This window comes from Delphinapterus leucas, chromosome 10 (assembly GCF_059928025.1).
Source record: "Delphinapterus leucas isolate spDelLeu-1000000601 "Yukka" chromosome 10, BTC_Dleu_Yukka2, whole genome shotgun sequence".
In the NCBI taxonomy this organism is placed as follows: domain Eukaryota; kingdom Metazoa; phylum Chordata; class Mammalia; order Artiodactyla; family Monodontidae; genus Delphinapterus; species Delphinapterus leucas.
The window spans coordinates 64,093,609-64,114,213 of record NC_143138.1 but is presented as its reverse complement, the minus strand read 5'-3'; the positions used below and the strand labels follow the sequence as shown (position 1 = coordinate 64,114,213).

General features: G+C 44.1%; 1 protein-coding gene and 1 pseudogene across 1 annotated transcript; one reads left to right on the top strand and one right to left on the bottom strand.

Moving 5' to 3' along the window:
• Positions 1–4,684: 4,684 nt before the first annotated feature.
• Positions 4,685–14,429, top strand: PRSS45P (serine protease 45). The gene is given in 7 exon segments (XM_089918064.1): positions 4,685–11,116; positions 11,119–11,291; positions 11,293–11,450; positions 11,959–12,233; positions 13,101–13,264; position 13,520; positions 13,600–14,429. Coding segments are annotated over 7 exon segments (1,131 nt in total). The 5' UTR covers positions 4,685–10,989; the 3' UTR covers positions 13,833–14,429.
• On the bottom strand, positions 7,869–9,700 carry LOC149748266 (Purkinje cell protein 4-like protein 1 pseudogene; annotated as a pseudogene).
• Positions 14,430–20,605: the final 6,176 nt, after the last annotated feature.

Below are 20,605 nucleotides of genomic sequence, written 5' to 3'. Positions count from 1 at the left end.
GATGCATCTGTGAATGTCCAGCGTCTGCCACACAAGCCCTGCTGGGGCAACTCAGTCTAGGAACCCCCTTCCCAGTGCTCCAGTGGCCACATTCAGGCTCACCCCAAGTTGTGTTGAGGCAGTTATGGAGTATGGAGATTTCTGATGTCAACTGAATAAATGTTTGGTTTGTTCTTTTTTGTTCTTATGCTCTGCTCTCCTTGGGACTGTGGGGTTGCATATAACATGCTCTGTAGAAAACAATTTTCTCATTTGGCTTAGAAACTATTCATGGTTCTTATTAAGCCCTAGAGGGAGAGATGAGTCTAAACCTGCTCATTTGTGAGTCTAAGGATGGTTTTAGCCAGCTGGGTCCTGCTCCCTGTACTCCTGTTATAGTCATCAGCATGTCTGCGGGGAGCTTTGTAGCCTAATTTCGTAGCCTTTATAGCTCAGAGTAGAGAATCAAGATAGACTGGAACTAGGAGTAAGTAAAATTAGGGCATGAGCAATATTATTCCTCCTCCCCTGCTTCTACTTGCTGCTCACCTCCACTCTTACCAAAGATTGCATTCCCATAGGGAGGATTATAAGAGAGATTCCCTATATTAGGTACTGGCTCTTTACCATTTTTCCAGGACAGAGTGTCCCAGAGTCTCTGTGTCTTGCTGGTGATTAATTCCCTCTCAATCTCCTGTCACCTGCCCTTCCAGGGGTCAGCATTTCAGCTCCCAGATATCCCTGAGCTTCAGAGTGTAGTCTGTCTCATGTGTTGCCCGAGGAAGGCTGGGGTTGAGAGACTTACATGAAATACAGTCTATTAATAAGTATCGAGCCAGCTGCTTTAAGAAGCCACTGAAAATCAAAACAGTGTGGTAGGGGCACAAAAACGACATATGGATCAATGGAACAGTATAGAGAGCCCAGAAACAAACCCACACATGTATGTTCAATTACTCTTCGACAAAAGAGGCAAGAATATACAATGGGAAAGAGACAGTCTCTTCAGCAAGTGGTGTTGGGAAAGTTGGACAGCCGCATGTAAATCAATGAAGTTAGAACACACCCTCACACTATACACAAAAATAAACTCAAAATGGCTTAAAGGGGACTTCCCTGGTGGTCCAGTGTAAAGAATCCGCCTTCCAATGCAGGAGATGTGGGTTCGATCCCTGGTCAGGGAACTAAGATCCCACATGCAGTGGGGCAACTAAGCCCTTGCGCCACAACTACCGAGCTTGCGTGCTTGAACTAGAGAGCCTGTGTGCCACAAACTACAGAGAGCCCATGCCCTCTGGAACCCACACACCACAACTACAGAGCCCACGTTCCTTGGAGCCTGTGTGCCACAACTAGAGAGAAGCCTGCGTGCTGCTGTGAAAGATCCCACAAAGCTCAACAAAGATCCCATGTACCGAACTAAGACCTGACGAGGCCAAAAATAAATAAATAAATAAAATAATAAATAAATCTTTAAAAATATGGCTTAAAGACTTAAATATAAGACATGACACCATAAAACTCCTAGAAGAGAACATAGGCAAAACTTTCTGACATAAATCATACCAACTTTTACTTAGGTCAGTCTCCCAAGGCAATAGAAATAAAAACAAAAATAAACAAATGGGACCTAGTCAAATTTACAAGCTTTTGTACAGCAAAGGAAACCATAAACGAAAGGAAAAGAGAACCTAGTGACTGGGAGAATACATTTGGAAATGATGCGACCAACAAGGGCTTAATTACAAAAATATAAAAACAGCTCATACAACTCAACAGCAAAAAAACGAACAACCCAATCAAAAAACGGGCAGAAGACCTAAATAGACATTTCTCCGAAGAAGACATACAGATGGCCAACAGGCACATGAATAGATGCTCAACATCACTAATTAGTATAGAAATGCAAATCAGAACTACAATGAGGTATCACCTCACACCAGCCAGAATGGCCATCATCAAAAAATCTACAAATAACAAATGCTGGAGAGGGTGTAGAGAAAAGGGAACCCTCCTACACTGTTGGTGGGAATGTAAATTGGTGCAGCCACTATGGAAAACAGTATGGAGATTCCTCAAAAAGCTAAAAATAGAGTTACCATATCATTCAGCAGTCCCACTTCTGGACATATATCTGGACAAAACTATAATTATAAAAGATACATGCGGACTTCCCTGGTGGCACAGTGGTTGAGAATCCGCCTGCCATTGCAAGGGACACGGGTTCGATCCCTGGTCCGGAAAGATCCCACATGCAATGGAGCAACTAAACCCATGCGCCGCAACTATTGAGCCTGTGCTCTAGAGCCCATGAGCCACAACTACTGAGCCCACGCGCCACAACTACTGAAGCCCGTGCGCCTAGAGCCCGTGCACTGCAACGAAGAGTAGCCTCCGCTCGCTGCAACTAGAGAAAGCCTGCGCGCAGCAATGAAGACCCAATGCAGCCAAAAAAAAGAAGATACATGCACCCCCTATGTTAAGAGCAGCACTATTCACAATAGCCAAGACATGGAAACAACCTAAATATCCATTGACAGATGAATGGATAAAGATGTGGTACATATATATAAAGGAATACCACTCAGCCATAAAAAAGAATGGAACAATGCCATTTGCAGCAACATGGATGGACCTAGAGATTACCATACTAAGTGAAGTAAGTCAGAAAGAGAAAGACAAATACCATATGATATCACTTATATGTGGAATCTAAAATATGACACAAATGAACTTATCTACGAAACAGAAACAGGCTCACAGACATAGAGAACAGATTTGTGGTTGCCCAGGTGGGGAGGGAGAGGGATGGATTGGGAATTTGGGATTAGCAGATGCAAACTATTATATATAGAATGGATAAACAATAAGGTCCTATTGTATAGCACAGGGAACTATATTCAATATTCTGTGATAAACCATAATGGAAAAGAATGTGAAAAAGAATATCTATACCTATATAACTGAATCACTTTGCTGTACTGTAGAAACTAACACAACATTGTCAATCGACTATACTTCAATAAAATAAATTTTTAAAAAAGAAGCCACTGAGTATTTATGGGTTAAAAATAAATTTAACTTCTTGTTCCTGTATCATCCCTATCAGGTGTTCTTGATCAGCAGGTGGCTTTTCTCCATCTTATAGCTCCACTCAACCCTGTGGTTCATGCTTACCTACCTCAGAATTCCCTGGAGGGCTTGTTAAACTACAGATCACTGATTCTACTCCCAGAGTTTTCAATCCTATAAGTCTGGGGTGGGTCCTGAGAATGTACAACTCTAACAAGTTCCCAGGTGACGCTGGTGCTGCTCTGCAGACCACACTTTGAGAACCATTGCTCTGCATTAACACAAGTAGAGAAGTGAACCTCCTCTCTACTGCCTTGGCATGGAAGTGGCATCTGTAACCTCTCCTCACCTCCTATTGGTGCAACTCATCATCTGGACCCCTTTAGATGCTAGGGTGGGGAATGTGGTCTCCAGAGCTGGATCCCCCACACTGGACAGGAGCAGCAGGAATCTTGGTTGTCATCTCCCAATCTTGGACACACTGAGCAGATCCAAAGACCACATTCTTCTACATAAACACCCTGTGAAAGCCCAAGAAATGGTGGTATTCGCCACTATTTCTTTCAGTTTCCACCATCCCACTGACGGTTTGTGGAAGAAGATAAATGCCTTTCCTTTGAGTTCTCCCCCAAGACTCTTTGTTCATCTTAGGTCCAGCTTAAATGTCACTTTTGTAAAGACATCCTCCCTAATTCCTTAACCTTACTGTTCTTTTCTTGTGCTTTCTACACCTTTTCAGATTCTCAAATCAATATAAATTATGAAGCTCTCCAATGCACGAAGCCCAGGGAAACAAGGTTATGATCAGAGGCTGGGCGACAAGGTGCCAACACTAGTCCAGGCATTTGGATGTGCCTTCACCGGCCAGGTTTTGGGGGACAGTCACCCACTTAAGGCACTTGGGGGTACTTCCATGGGACTGGCCACCACGGAGGCAATGACAAGCCCCGGGCTCTGCAGTCATCTTCAAGGAACCCGCACGAGGTGGGGTAAGTTCAGAGGAACGTTCAGCGTTCCAGGGGCACCGTCACAGGTCCGCTACGTCATCACGTGCTGGAGGGGCTGTCACGTGCCGGAACTCCGTCACGTGCGTCATGTGCGGGAGACGTAGTCGTGGCGTCCGGGGCTCCTGCGAGCCGTCCCTGCTGCCGCTAGCGGACGCCTCAGGGGCCTTATGGCCGCATTGTTGACCTGCCTCAGCGCTGGGCCTGCAGCCTCGAGGCCCTCGGGCCGGAGCTGCCACCTCCTGGTGCTGATGCTGCTGAACTCCGGTGAGGCGGCGCCTGCTCTGCGCCGCTCTCGTTCTGGGTCCTTCCTCCCCGACGCCGCCACCCCCGCCCCCCAAAACCCACACTCGAGGCCGGGACAGGCCCCGCGGCGCCCACCTGCAGCCCCTTCTCCTCTGCTACCCCTCCGGGCATCTCCCAGGGCGGTTCCGGGGATCCCAGACTCCCGCGCTCTCAGCTTCCGCCCTGAGACCCGCCAGTCCTGTAGCCTCCTGGGGCCTTGTGGTGCGGGGGGCATCTCTGCGTTTCCTCCTGGAGGCGTGGATGTCGCGGCTGAGACCCGAACCACCCTCTTGACGGCATCCTCAGGGCTCATCTTCCCACGCAGCAGGGCACTGCTGGAGATCCCGCTCCAGGTAGGCGGTCCGGGCCAAACTCATGGTCTCCAAACACTTAGACGAATGTTCCTCACCTCACTTGCTTCCCAGACCCTCAGCTCCTACCGAGGGTGCCTCTCTAGCAGCGGCTTCCTTCCCTCAGGAAACGCATGCCCTCAGGTGCTGTCCCCTTGACTCCCTCAGCCCGGGGACCCCTCCAAACCTGACAACTCAGTGCCACCCGCTCCCCTTTCCTTAGGAATCAGAGACAGACCTCCTGTTCAAGGTCAGGCTGCTCACCCCTGCTCTGGACTCTGGGCCCTTCCTGGGCTCTCATCGATCTCTATCCTCTCCCTTTCTATTTGCTGTGTTTCTTCACGCTATCTCTTCCCCTCACTGCCACATTTCTCAAAATAAGTTTTCACTTCATGTTTCCTTCAGGTGCTTCCTCACTTTTCGCTTAACCCTTAGCCCATTCCTGGCATGCCTCTGTCCTAACATCCCTAACCTTTCTGCTCCTCCCTCTTTTTCCGTTTTCTCTAGTCCCTTGGCTTCTCTCAGGCCATGCCTCCTAATTCTCCTCTACCTCAGGGTGACTCCCTTGCCCTTCTGTGTCCCTCCCAGGCCACCCGTGCTCTGTTCATCCCTGACGTATTGGTGTTCCCTAAGATGCTGTCTGGGTTCCTTCTTCACTGCTCCCTGGGTGAGCTCACTTGCTCTGGGCATTGAGCTGCCATGTATGTGATGCTGCCTCGCAAAACAATGTGCATGGATGTGCAGCCACCTACTGGACATCTGTACCTGGATGACCTAGAACCATCTCAACTCCTTGGGTTCCAAAGTTGAGGCCCTCTTCTTCCTGTAAACTGGGTTCTCTTACTCAGTGGATAGTAGTCACTCTTCTCTAAAGTCAGAAACTGGGGGGTCATCCTAGGCTCAGCCTTCTCCCCCAGTCCCACACCCAGCTCACCAAGTGTGTTCTCACTGCCACTTCTTCATTCAGCCCTCATTTCTTGCCTGGGTTCTGCAGAGCCTATGGTGGGATCTTACTGCGTTCAGTCTTGTTGCCTTCCTATCTATTCTCCATACTGCCTTCACAATACAAGTCTGACCATGTCACACCTCCATTGGCCTCCCTCCTCCCAGAGTGTCTCACTCAGGCTTCTTGGCCTGGCTTATGAAGGCACTCATGATGACCCCTGACTTTCTTGCCCTGGCATCATTTCTTGTCATCATGGGCCTTGCCCTTTATCCTCCGGAGTCTCCAGCTTACACCATGGTGTTTCTTTCATAAAGAATGTCATCACTTTTCATTTCTGTTTTACCTTCTCATCCTTAAGATCTGGCACAATAACCTCTTTTCCTAGAAGCCTCCCTGTCCACCACTTCTTCGGGGCTTACCTGACACCTGTGGCCTTGTCCCCACATTGATCGCACATGGGTGATTGTGTGTTTACTTATGTCTTCTCTGCTGGGCAACCTGCTCTTCAAGGGCAAATACAGGATGTATCTGTCTGATACACCTCTGTACACCCCTGCGCCCTGCCCCCAGCCCCCTGGCCTTGGGCTCCAGGCTGGGAACAGAGTGGGAGGTGGGGAAATATTTGGTGAATGAATGAATTAACTAATTAATGAAGAATGCACCTCTTCACTGTCATCCTATTACAACCTCTTACTTCATCTCTGTCCCCCTTTCTCCTCCAGGTTACAAAGGAGACAACACCAAACCAGGTGGGTAAGGTGAGCCCCTGCTTCAAGAAAACCTTGGATCCTGGGAGGGTACGTTCTGAAGAGGGTCACAGAGATAATGTTTCTGGGTCTATAGGAAGCAGAAATTCAGTCTAAATGGCCTGCCTTCTAAAGAACAGCCTGTGCTGTTCAGGACGTACAGACTCAACAGTGCACATTAAAAGAGTATTTGGGCCTCCTGTGGGAATGCAGAACCTCTTCAAGTTCAACCCAGGCTGCATCCCATCAGGAAGCATGTCCAGGAGGCTGATGCAGATCCTTTTCCACATAGAAACATTTTGAGCTCTAAACTGTTCATTTGCAAGTGGAGCCTTTTGGGCCCTGTGGCAGTGTCTTCTGGGGTCTTCCTGTCATTTTCCTTAGACCTCAGTGGTGGAGGGTTGGGTTGCTCCTGCTTGTTTGCGGGCTTCCTTTGTCACAGGTGCACCCTAATTTGTTATGGATTGTTTGGTTGAGTAAGTTAGCTATTTCTGCTTGTGTCCACGCCCCACCCCTATTCCCCCTCTTCACCCTTCTCCCAGCCTTGCTTGTATATTTGATGTGTATCTTTCTGTTTGTGTGTGTTTTTGTAAAAATACATATTGTGGTTTTGTGTGCGTGTATTTCTACCTTACGCAAATAGCATGTTCTCTAGATCTCTTTCTGTTTCCTCCTCTTTTCATTCAGTCCCATTTAAAAAAACATTTTATTTGGAAATAATTTTAAACTTAGAAAAAAGACTGCAAAAATAGTACAAGGAACATGCACACACACAAAATTTTTTTCAGAATCAGTTGAGGGTAACATACAGTATGGCTCTTTAAATACTCTGGTGTGTGTTTTCTAAGAATATTCTCTTAGATAACCACAGTACAAGTTATCAGTTTCAAAAATTTACATTGATAGCATATTTTAATCTATTGCCCATATTCCAGTTGAGTCAGCCCTCTGCATTCCTACCAGCAGTTTGTGAAGATGTATATATTGCTACAGACCTCCCACCCCTTGGCAGGATCCAGCTTTTACATTTTTTGCCTATCTAATAGACAAAAAAGTGACTTCTTAGTTTTTTGGGTTTTTTTCCCACTTGAGGATTTTGTTTATTGTTTTCATAATTATTAAACATGCTAAAATCACATAGAGTGGCTGTTCCACTTCTGCTCTGACTCCACAGTGGGGCAGGTGAGAGCTACAAGGGTCACTTGGTTTTTGTGGCCTCTGGGGGTGGCTAGGCATGAGGGGTTAGAGGTAGGCAGGTTAACAAAGCCCCAAGAATCCTTCATATAGTACACCTTTACCAGCAGTAACTTGTGTCCTTAGAGATCTCCTCCTCCTTCATTTTTCTCTTCTTCCCAAATCAACTGGCGATTTCCTTCCCAAATCTTCCCATTTCCCTGCCTGTGGCCCCTTGAACCTCTTCCATTTCTGCCCCTTACGGTTCTAGACTAGACGATGAAGGAAACTTTTCCTTGTCTCTACCAGTCCCAGTCGGCCTTCCTTGGAACTAATCTACTGAGCATGCACTAACATGGGAGCAGTTTGATTTAGGTCTGCCCAGGGGAAAGGGAGGCTCCAGTCCCCACTGTGGCTTAGCTCATAGGAGGGAAGTTGAGGTCCTGATGAGAAGGATGTGAAGGTAAAAAATGCTACCTGAAGTGTGAATGTTGTAACCAGTGGAACGGGGCATATGCCCCACCCTCGGGCACCCTACTCTGAAGGCTTTTCCCTCACTCCCACATTGTCAGGGGTCCCTCTCTCAGCCTCAGATCCTCTTGCTCTTCAACCTCATAGGGCAGGCACAGGTACTGATCAAGGAGCTGTATCCCAAGGAGAAAATGTTTCACCCTTAAGCAAGTGGCTGCCTGTTGAATTCTTCATCTTCCCTGTGTTCCTTGTGCCTCTGCAGCTGCGATGGCTTGAGGGACCAGAGAAAATAATGTATAAGTGTTGAACTTGCCTCAATGAGAAGCTTGAGGGACAAAGAGACAAAGATACATGGGAGTCAGAGCTGTGGAGAAGGGGAGGGAAGGGAGCAAGGTGAAGGGTAAGGCTGGTTATTCAGGAACTGGGATCCTTTTTCTTTTTCTGGAATCGCTGGAACTTGCCCTGAATAGCAAGGGCAGCCTTCTCTGTTTCTGGTGCTGTCAGATCAATGTCAATCTCCTCCTCCTCCTCAGCCTTCTTGGCATTGCCAGCTCTCCCCTATTCCTCTGGGCCAGCTGCCTGGTTGGTTGCTGGGGATGTTTTGGTGTTAAGCTCCTTCCAGGGCATTTATCAGCATTCAGATGATGTCTTGTCCTTCCACTTGAGCTTTAGATCCCATTCCCCTTTTCTCCTCCTCGGGAATCTTCACAATCAATTCTCTTGACTTGCTTATAAATAAAACGTCTTCCTTTTTCACTCAGTATGATAATCTCCAGGTCCATCCATGTTGCTGCAAATGGCATGATTTCATTCTTTTTAATGGCTGAGTAATATTCCATTGTATATATGTACCACATCTTTATCCATTCATCTGTCAATGGACATTTAGGTTGCTTCCATGACTTGGCTATTGTAAACAGCGCTGGTTTCAGGACTTAATGAAGCTCAGGTTCTTGATGTCTCATTGCAGAAAGAATTCAGTGAGAGGCAAAGTGATAGGTAAGAAGTGGATTTATTTAGAGAGAAACACACTCCCCAGACAGAGTGTGGGCCATCTCAGAAGGTGAGAAAAGGCCGACTTCTTAGTTTATCTGACATTTTTCTCATTACTAATGAGTTTGAGCATGTCTCAATGTGCTGTTGGCTTATTGAGTTTCCTCTTCTAATAAATTGACTGTCTTTATCCTTTGCATATTGTCTATTCTTTTTTCTTGTTGATTTCCTGGAGTTCCTTGTATATTCCTAATAAAAGTCTTGTATTGATTTTAGATATTGCAAATATTACCTCCTAATCTGTCATCTGACGGTTAACTTTGTTCCTGGGGTCAAAAATCCTTGATTTTGATGTAATCAAGTTAATCAGTTTAATGCTTTATGGATTGTGGTTTGAGGTTTTGTTTAAAGAGTCCTTTCCCACCCCATGCCACATGGTTGGCTGTTAACTTTATGGTTTTACCTTTCACGTTTAGGTCTTCAAGTACTACTAGAGAGGAATCCAGTTTTGGTTTTCTTATTTCTTTTATAGTGAGCGAGTTTTCCCAGCACCATCTACTCAACAATCCATCCTTTACTCACTGATTGTGGTGGCTCCTTTATTTACATGAAGTTCCTGTATTCTCTGAAACAATCTCAAGCTCTCTATTCCTTTTTTTTTTGGTCCACTTGTCTGTCCTTGTCAATACCACACTGTTTTTGTCACTATGGCTTTGATGTGTGCCTTAATATCTGCTAGGACAAGTGTCCCTTCTTTGCTTTGTCAAAGATGGAACTATTTATGGACCTTTGTTTTTCTATTTCAATTTTAGAGTAAGTTTATCAAATTTCTTAAAAATTCTAACTGGGTAAGTGACTTTATAGATTAATTTTAGGAAAAATTACATCTGAAATATTTAGTTATTCTATTTAAAAGCAATAGCTCTTTCTCCATTTATGCCAGTCATTTTCAGTGTCCTTCATTAGAGTTTAAAATGTATTACTGCAAAAATCTTGCTTAGTGTTGGATACTTTAATTCCAGGGTATTTTATAATTTTTAGCTATAAACTGTATCTTATTTTGAATATAGTTGTGCTATACTCAGGTTGGTTGGCATAGAGAAATATTATTGATTTCAAAAGTCAGTTACTGAAGTATTATATACATACACAAAAAAAGTGCACAAATTATGTGTCCAGCTCAAGAAATTATCACACAGTGAACGCACCTGTGCAGTCTCCACCGAGGTCAGAAAGTAGAGCAGTACCAGCACCCAGAAGCTCTCTTATGTCCTCCCAGTTACTTCCTTTGTCCTCCTCCCACAAAGTATCATTATTCCTGGCTTCAGAAAGTATAAATTTTTGGCCTGTTTCTTAATGTTATATGATGTTTGCTGTAGGTTTGTGGCATATAACTTGTATAAATAAGTATTTTCTTTCTGTTCCCAGTTTGCTAAGAGTGTTTTGTTTTTTAGTCGTAAATCTGTGTTGATTTTTTCAAATGCCTTTTTCTGTGTCTATTGAGAAAAGCACAGTTCTTTTAGAGAAAAATAACTGTTTATGTGGGGAATACACAGAGACCGCTTACATTGTGGGACCACCCTTGTACCCCAGGACAATCTCTACATGATCATGGTGCATAATTTTAAAAAATATAATATTGGCTAATATTTTATTTACAGTTCCTGCATCTGTGTTCATATTCATGCAGTCATACAACTTGATTGTTGGAACTACTTGCAAACTGATAGTGTGTCAGCTGTTACACAGAGTGGGAGGCCTCTGTTGGCTCCATGCTGGGACTTTTTCTTGAATGGTCTGTGTAAAGACTTCTGACCTAGAAGTCTGGAGCTTTTCTTGACTCTGAGTAGTGTGGGGACAGAGGCCTTTTGCATCTAAGAGATACAGAAAGCTTTATAGCCTTTCAGGAACGTGGCCTAGGGACTTACCCTGACACAAGAAAATACATTTCCTGTCCTGGGGCTCCTTCTATGCTTCTCCCTTGTTTTGAGGTTCTGTGCTGCTTGCTCCCTGTGTGTCTCAGTATCTCTCTCCTCCTCCTGTCATATCTCTGTGTTTCTGTCTTGATGCTTTTTATATCTGTCATTGTCATTTTCTGTCAGCTCAGTGCCTTTGGGCAGGCCACTGCTCTTCTCTCACCTTCAGTCTCCCCTTCTTTGAAATGGAAGCAAGCCCCCAAGTTTACAGCCTCATGCAAATTACCCTGGAGGGCATCTTGGTCACAGTCATTCTTATCCTCCTCTATGCGGCCACTGTATCTCCCTGTCACGCTTGTTCCTGAAGCTTGTGGCAAACCCTGGTGGCCGAAGAATTTGGACGTGACACGCCATTGGCCCTGGGAGGTGAGCCTCCGAGTGGAAAACGAGCATGTGTGTGGAGGAGCCCTCATTGATCTCGACTGGGTAGTGACTGCTGCCCACTGCATCCAAGGGTGAGTGTGGCCCACGGAGACCCAGGGCTGCAGCGGGCCCAGCCTAGACTCCTCGTTTCCTCTATGAAACAACGTGGCAGTGGGGGACGTGGGGCGGAGTGGGAAGGGATGTCCAGAACAGGGAAGAGTCATGCTCATGATCTCACAGAGGCCGGGGACAGAGCTTGGGCAGGAGCCCCAAGCAACAAAGACTATATCCTGACCAGGGCAACAGCATGCACCCCATATACACCCCACCCCTCACACACATTAGAACACGCGTGCATGCTAATAGCTGCACACTGAAATACACAGCACATAGACCAGGCCACTTGAATCAGCTTGACTGATGAATGAGGAGGCAGTCATATCTCTGATTCCGAGGGCCCCCTGGCTAGATGAGCAAGATGGAGTGAGCAGGGCAAATCAGGCAGGACTTCTGCTAAGGGGAACGTCCTTGGCGGAGGTAGGAGCATAGTGTTGCTTGAGAACCTGACATCTACCAGGTGGGGCTCTGTGTCTCCTGTAGCACAAAAGAGTATTCAGTGATTCTCGGCACCTCCAAGCTGAAGCCCACGGACTCCACGAGGGCCCTCTTGATCCCTGTGAGGGACATCATTATGCACCCCAAGTACTGGGGCCAGAACTTCATCACGGGTGATGTTGCCCTCCTCCAGCTTCACACTCCTGTCGTCGTCAGCAAGTACGTGCAGCCCATCTGCCTCCCGGAGCCCAACTACAACCTGAAGGTTGGGACGTAGTGCTGGGTGACTGGCTGGGGCCAGGTTAAACAGCACTTCTCAGGTGAGGAGGATGGGGTCGGGGTGACATGTGGTACCCCAGAGGGTGCACTCCTTTCCTCTGGGGCCTCTCCTGATGAGCCCCCTCATGGTGCCTCTCAGGAAGCTTGTGGCTGTTACCTCTGGCCCCTGGTTCTTTGGATGTGTTAGGATTGCTCCTCACATGGGAACTGTTGCCATGGTTTACACCATTGCATGTGCTATGGGCACTTCATTTAGTCCTAGGAAAACCTGATCATTTGCCTCTTACGGAAGCTCAGAGTCAGGGATTCATAAATTCACTCACTCACTGATTTGTTCACCTGAGAAACTTCGATGTTCAGGCATCTGCCACACGCCAAACCCTTGTCACTGGTAATGCATGCCCTGCCTCTAGGGAACTCATAACTGAGTATGGGTGGAAGCACAGATTAACAAGGAAAGAGGCAAAGACTTTGTCAGGTGATCTTGAGAGCAAGTCGGGAGGGATCTGGAATGAGCTTTGGCAGAGAGTCTGCCTGAGATGCCTGAAGGAAGAGCGAATGTCAATCAGGTGGCAGAGGGCACAGCCAGTATAGAGTTCAGAGGCTGGAGAGAAGCAGCATGGGGGTGGGCTCTCAATTTCTGAGTGGTTGCATTGAAACTTGGATTGTAGGCTGCTTGGTTCAGGAGCAAAAGATTCCCAGAGAAAGGGATCCTGAAATAGAGCCTTAGAGGGCAAGGTGCTTGCCCAACATGGTCCACACCACAGGGGGAAGGGCCAAGTGAAGGAGGGCATGGAGGTGTGAAGGGGTGTGGCTGAGTCCTGAGGATGGAGGAGACAAGACCCTGGGAATAGGCAGGGCTGAGTAGAGTGAGGAGTCAGTTCTCACCCCGCTGGACTCCTCCACAGCCAACTCCACACTGACCCCAGAGTTGCGGGAGGCCGAGGTGTTTATCATGGACAACAAGATTTGTGACCGGATTTACCGCAAGAAGTCCCTCATCCCCCGCGTTGTCCCCCTTGTCCTGGGGGACATGATCTGTGCCACCAATTGTGGAGAAAACTTGTGCTATGTGAGTTTCTGGGAGGTTCTGGCAGCTCTCCTTCGGTTGGGATGACCCCAGGTGGGGGGCATTTCCCCAGGGGGAGGTTTGCTTGGCCTCCCCCTTTGTCATCATCATCAGGAAGTGCTCTGCTCCCATCTGCCTTCCCCGTGACTTCGATTTTGCCTGATATTCTGGGATGGGATCCCCAACTGAGGAGTGAAGGAGGACTCCAGGTAGTGAGATCCTCAAGGAATGAAAGAAGCTTCCAAGCAGAACTCAGAGGGTGGGCATTCTGGGTCCCCCAATCCCTTGGGTCCCAGCTGGGTCCAGAGCCTCCATCACTCCTCTCTCTTTGCCTAGAGGCGACCCTGGGGGTCTGTTGGCTTGTGAAGTCGAGGGCAGATGGATTCTTGCTGGGGTGTTGTCCTGGGAAAAGGCCTGAGCCCAAGTACATAATCCAGGAGTGTACACCCGTATCACCAAATACAGCAAATGGATCAAGAAGCAAATAAGCAATGGGGTTCTCTCAGTCCCCTGCACCTCCTCCTGGCTCCTACTCCTGTCCTGGCTGCTGCAGCCCCAGATGGGCCCCTGATCTCCCTTCTCCTTTCTTCTCTGTGCTTTGCCTTTGCCAAATGGGGCCAGATCAAGGTTAGACCAAGGTCATGGGTCTGTAATCAACAAAGATCAAGGTGGGAAAAGAGTGGCCCCTGGGAGACTGGGTCCTGCTTTGACCTGCTAGTGGGGAGGATGTGGGTGACTAGGCTTTGAGTGACCAGGATAAGGGAAGTGTGGCCTAGAAGGGCTTTGGAATTGGGGACCATGATAGCAGGGATTAAATCTGTGCAAACATGAGCTGGCTCTGTTCTCTCTTCTGTGTGGCCCCCGGGGGTTGGGGGTTGGTGTGTGGGTAAGGCCTCCTGGAATTAATTCTGCCAGCAGGCTCCCCAGAGTGGGGACTGATGGTTTTTGCTATATCACTTGTGCTGGGGCTTTGGGAAAGGGCCTGGGCCTGAGGCATCAGTTTCCTCAACTGGAAATTGGGCATGCTGTAAGACAGCAGTTGAGACATGCACTGTAGGTGACAGTAGGAAGGACCCACATATCGTGCTCCAAAATCAGCTTTCTTTTTTTTTTAAAAATGGCATTAAAAAAAAAAAAACTGATTATAAAAGTTCCCCTACTACTTTTTTTTTTTGCGGTACGTGGGCCTCTCACTGTTGTGGCCTCTCCTGTCACGGAGCACAGGCTCCGGACGTGCAGGCTCAGCGGCCATGGCTCACGGGCCCAGCCGCTCCGCGGCATGTGGGATCTTCCCGGACCGGGGCACGAACCCGTGTCCCCTGCATCGGCAGGCGGACTCTCAACCACTGCACCACCAGGGAAGCCCCCCTCCTACATTTTTTAAAAATTAAAAACAATTAAAAGCAATGTCTGAATTTTTGTTGTGATTTACCAAAAAAATTCAGAAATACATGTAAAGATTCTCCCTTGCTCATTCACCCCCACCACCAATGCTGCTCCCCTCCCCAGAAGTAATCATTGTTGGCATCCTTAAATAAAATATCTTTATGGTTTTTAAAATAAATAGAATCTTATATATGTATTATTAATAGCCTACATTAAAAAAAAACTATATGCCTTGAAAACCTATGTCAGTACCTAGAGCTATTCATAATTTTACATTATTGCATGTGTACCGTGTGGATGTAATGTATGTTATTTAACCAGCACCAGGTTTTAGGCTGTTTCTGACTTGTCAGCATTGTGACAGTGCTGCCATGAGCATATTCCTGCGTGCTCGGGGGTGGGGTGGGGGAGAGCACAGTCTGAAGCATTTCTGCAGCGGTCTTCCTAGGAGTGGATTCAGGGGAGGACCATCACAGTAGACACAAATTTAGTAATTTTGGATGAATATAATTTACTCCTCCCAAAAGCTGAACCAGTATACATTCACACCTACAGTATACAAGAATGAATGCTTCTCCTTTTTGCTAAAAATGGATATTATTAATCTTCAAAAATTTTGCCCATCCAGTGGTAGAAAGTTATATCATTGCTGTTTTAATTTGCATTTTCTTGATTGGAAAAATGTCTTTTCATGTGTTTATTGAAAAAAAGGTATACCTTTTCACTAGTAAATCCTCCGTTCATATGCTTATTTTAGAAATTAGGTTGTTTATCTTTTTCTCATGGAAGGTCTTTATCTTTTCTGAATATTAAGCTTTTGTCAATTATTTTACAAATATTTTCTCCAGTTGTTGTCACTTATCTTTTACAAATATGTGGAGTATATGGGTAATTTTCCTGTAAAGACTTTAAAAATTATTATTGAATGAAGTCAGTCAGTGTTTACTTTCTTTATGGATTTTGTGGCTTGCTTAACTTGGCCTTCTCCATCTCCAGATTATAAAACTATCTTCACATATTTCTTTTAATATTTTGATAAATTTATTTTTTATGTGTAACTGTAATCCTTTTGAAATTTCCGTTATACATAGTGTGAGTCAGGCGCTAACTCTGTTTTCAACTGGAGAACCAACTCGGTTGACATTATTTCTTGTAGAGTCCATCCTTTCCTGCTGATTTGAATGTCCACATGTATAATAATGAAATCCTAATATATTTGTGGGTGTGGTTTTGAAACCTTTATTATTTCCCACTAATCTGTTTGTTTGTTCCTGGGCTAGTGCTGTACTGTTTCAATCAGCTTCATGTTATGTTTTGTTAAATGGTAGCAAAAGCTCTCCTCTTCTTTAAAAAAAAAAATTGCCTAATCTACAAAGTTTGCCTTCCATATAAACTTTAGAAACAGTTTGTCGGTTTTCATTAAAAATGTTATTGGTATTTTAACTGAACTTAAATACACAGAATAATTTGGGGAGAACTGTCATTTTTACAGTGTTGAGTTCCTAACCAGGAATATGGTATATGTCTCTATTCATTCAGCTCTTCTATTCATGGATGTCTGGAAAACCATTGAGTTTATTTCTAAGTAGTTTACAGATTTTGATTATGTCTGTTATGGGTGGTATCTTATCTTTTCCCATTACGCTTTTTCTAATTCTGCATATTAGGTATTTTAAAGCTGTTGATGGATTTAAAAAAAAAACAGTGATCTTGATTTCTGGTCATCTTGCAAAACTGTGTATTAAATTCAGTAGTTTTTCAGTTGATTCTCTTGGCTTATTTTGGGGTAATCACATCACCTAAAATGGTGACAGCTCCCTCTTGTCCTTTTTGAAAGTCACACCATTTATTTCTTTTGCTATCTCATTGCTGGAGACTCCAGCACAATATGAAATAGTAGCAATAATGGTGAGGGTACATGTGCTGACCCTGGCTTCATTCTTTCATTCATTCCCCAGATACTTGGAATTTCCTCTGTGTCAGGCACTGTTTTGGGCCCAGGTGACACAGTTGTGAACTGTTAAGATGATTATTCTTATTTAATTTGTTTACTTAGTGAAACACATGACTAGATCTCCGGTAGATTTCTTAGGTAAATCCTGTAATACACTCTGGATAAAATTTCTTCTGTTTTGTTTAGAATTTTTGTTCCAATATTGGATTGGCCTACAATTTTCCTTTCTGTTCCACCCTTGGTGCCATTGCTATGCTAGCATCTTAAAACATGTTGAGGCGCTTTCTAGTCTTTTCCTGTGCCCTAGAGCAGTTTATATAACACCAGCATTATCTGTTCCTTACGTTTGGTAGATTGTGCACATAAAACTTATTGGGCCTGATGCCTTTTTTAGGGGACAAATCTTTGACTATTTAAAAAAAAAATTTCATAGTTATTGGCTTAGTTGGGTTTATCACCTCTTTTTGCATTAATTTTAGTCAAATAAATCAATTTAGCTTAGATTTAAAAATTTTTAACTGATACGTAAAATTTGAACCTGTGGCTCCTTTCCTATTTTTAATATTATTTACATGTGTACGCTTTCACTTTTCCTAATTATTAAAGATTAAAATTGCCAAATTTTTGTCTATTTCATAGGTATTTTCCAAAAAAACACCTGATGTACTGTTGTTGGTTAGCTTTATGGTATCCCTCCTTCCCTCATATTACTACAGGTCCTAGTCATTAGTCCACACTGTCTGCCATGTTGCTCATCATCTTCAGGAAGAAGCTGTCACACTCCCAGCTCCCAAGTGGGTGGCTCATTGGCTTGATCTAATTAGCATAGTCCAGTGCCCGGCCACCTGACCCCAGTTAGGTTATCCCAATAAGCATAAGGTATGGTTAGAGGAGAGAAATGCATACTGTCTCTCTTTTTAAAAATTATTTATTTATTTATTTATTTATTTTTGGCTGTGTTTGGTCCTCGTTGCACGCGGGCTTTGTCTAGTTGTGGTGAGCGGGGGCTACTCTTCCTTGTGGTGTGCGGGCTTCTCATTGCGGTGGCTTCTCTTGTTGCAGAGCGTGAACTCTAGGCATACAGGCTCAGTAGCTGTGGCACACGGGCTTAGTTGTTCCGCGGCATGTGGGAATCTTCCCGGACCAGGGCTCGAACCCATGTCCCCTGCATTGGCAGGCGGATTCTTAACCACTGCGCCACCAGGGAAGTCCCCATACTGTCTCTCTTAATGTGGATGAGGAGGCAGAAGGATGCTGGCAACCATTTTTCAATAAGGGGATCAACTCAGAATGAAGCCACCATCACTGAAGAGAGGAGACAGAAATTTTAAGTCTGTTTGAGTGGAAGTTTCTCTTACTTGTCAACTCCTAAATGGTACAAACTACCTTTTGATTTTAGTGATCAAATATGCTTCTTTTTGTTTATTTTATTTCATGAAAGTTCTTTTAGCTTTAGTAATTCAATCTTCTCCTTTGGGGAGATTTACTTTATTTTTCTTTTTCTAACTTCTTGAGTAGTATGCTTAGTTCATTATTATAGACTTTTTTCATTTCTCATATTTTCACTAATTCCATAAAATTTCCTGTGAGTCTCACTTTGGCCGTATTTCACAGGATTTTGTATGTACTGACCTCATTGCCATTCATTCTATATTGTTTTTTATTTCACACTGTATTTCTTACTTAACCCAAGAGTACTATATGGGTGTTATTTAATCTCCTGATGGATAGTTTGGGGGAGGGACAGGGGCTTCTCCTTTTTCTCTATTAAAAATTATATCAATATGGATTTAATTATTTCCACATTCTGGAATGTATTGAGGTTTTCTTTGTGCCTAGTATTTGGTCAGTTTTATTGAATATTTCATGTGCGTTTGAAGTAAAAGTGTGTGTTTTGAAACAGAGTTCTAGCTAGAACTGACTGGATCAGGCTTGTTGATTGTGTTATTCAAATCCTCTAACACTTCAAATATTTTATATCTATAAATCTGTTGATTTCTGAGCGGTTTATCATGAGAATTCAGAGTTTGTCTATTTCTTCCTGCAGTTCTAACAATTCTTGCTTCATGTTTGAAAGCTGTGTTGTTAGGAGTGCAAGGTTCATGCCTGCTGTACCATCTTGATGGGTTATACCCTATCAGTGTAAAATATGCCCGTTGTCCTATTTAATATTATTTCTTTTTACAAAGATCCAGATCATAGAGTTCATTCCTAACTCTGCTGTAATAATTGGTTAGGGTATAATTTTATATTTTGTACATGTTTCTTACAGATTTTCCTTGGGGTTATTTTGTACCTTTTACAGTTTCTTTCTTTGAACATTTAATTCATTTATTTTCATTCTTTGTTATTCAATAATAAATACCTTTAAGGTTATAGATTTGCCTTGAACACAAAGTTCAAAACACAAAGTTCAAAAAGTTTTTTTAATGCATTGCTCTAGTATTAGTATTTTCTAAATAGTTTATAGAATGTTTTTATTTCCTTGAAATAAGTTAACCAACTTTATTTTTTAAATTTTCAAGTCATTTGTTTTATTTCACTTACTCATTCTTATTAAATCTTTGTTTCATTGCATCATGGTAAAAAATGTGGCCCAAACTAGTTCCACTTATAGGGAAATTATTGTGGTTTTCTTAGTAGTCTAGTGTGCAGTTGATTTTTATAGATGTTCAATCCCTCAAAGATAGACGAAGCTGGAGAAGACTCTCCCACTGCAAGTGAGGTTTTTCCATTTCTCGTGTATCACTGTTTGATGCTGTTACTGATGAACAGCTTTAATGTTACATAGTCATTATAATTTTTATCTTTTTTTTTTTCAACAGAAAGTAATTTTATTTTTCTGTTTAAAGCTTTTGTCCTGAATTACATCTCTAGAGATTAATATTGTCATTTCTATTTTTGCTTACATATACTTAATATATTTTTGCCCATCTTTTACTTTCAACTGCTTCATATCACTTTGTTTTAGGTGAGTCTCTATTGAGTAGCATGTGAGTAGATTTTTTTCTACCCAATATAAGAATCTCTGACTTGTAAAAGTAGAGGTTTTTCTTTGTATTCACATTGGCAGTGATAACGGATATGCTTGGTCTTTATTCAATTATCTTGGTTTTATTGGTTCATCATTCCCCCGCAAAGCATTACTTTCCACAAAGGCAGAAGAGTAGAGAGAGTTTTGCTTCTCTGGATTTTCTTTCTTCTCTCTCTCCCTCCCTCTTTCTCCTCTCCCTCTTTCCCCCAGAGGAAATCTGATTGTAGGAAATCTGATTTTCTACCATGTATCCCTAAAAATAGTTTGTGTTGCCTGTTTTTGAATTTCATGCAATATGTACCATTTGGTGTCTGAATTCTTTCACTCAGCAATATGTTTTATGAGATTCCCATGTCACTACATGTAGTGGTCTGTTCTCATTGCTTGAGTATTCCGTGCATTCATCCTGCCTTTGATGGCAGCTGGGTAGTTTCTAGTTGGGGCTCTACCCAACAGTGCTGCTGCCAACAGTCTCATGTGTCTTTCCTCCTGCATACGTGTATGATGTTTCTAGGGCTCACAACCAGGAGTGGAACTGCAGGTTGTGAGGTAGGCACATTTTCTGCTCTGCTAAATGATTCCAAAGTTTTCCACAGTGCTGGCCCCAGTCCATCTCCTCTAGCAGTGTAAGGAGCAGCAATCTCATTACCCATGATCTTGACCACACTGGCAACGGGGTGGAGCAGGAGTGAGCCGTCCTCATGGACAGTCCCTCAGGGGATTCTTGGGGCGGGGACTTCAGTGGAGTGGTGGGGAGGGGTCCCAAAATGTCATTTATTCTGCTGATTCATGAAGACCCAGGCTTGCAAGCTGCTTCCTCTCAGGAACTCACCTCCCAGGCCCAAAACACCTGGCCTCTACCCATGAGCTGTTCTCTTAAAAATGCAGAGTGGGAAAAAGGAAAACTTCAGTTCCAGCTCAATCAGTCACAGCAAGGAACTAGCCGTCCCCCTCTCAGAGCCTCAGTTTC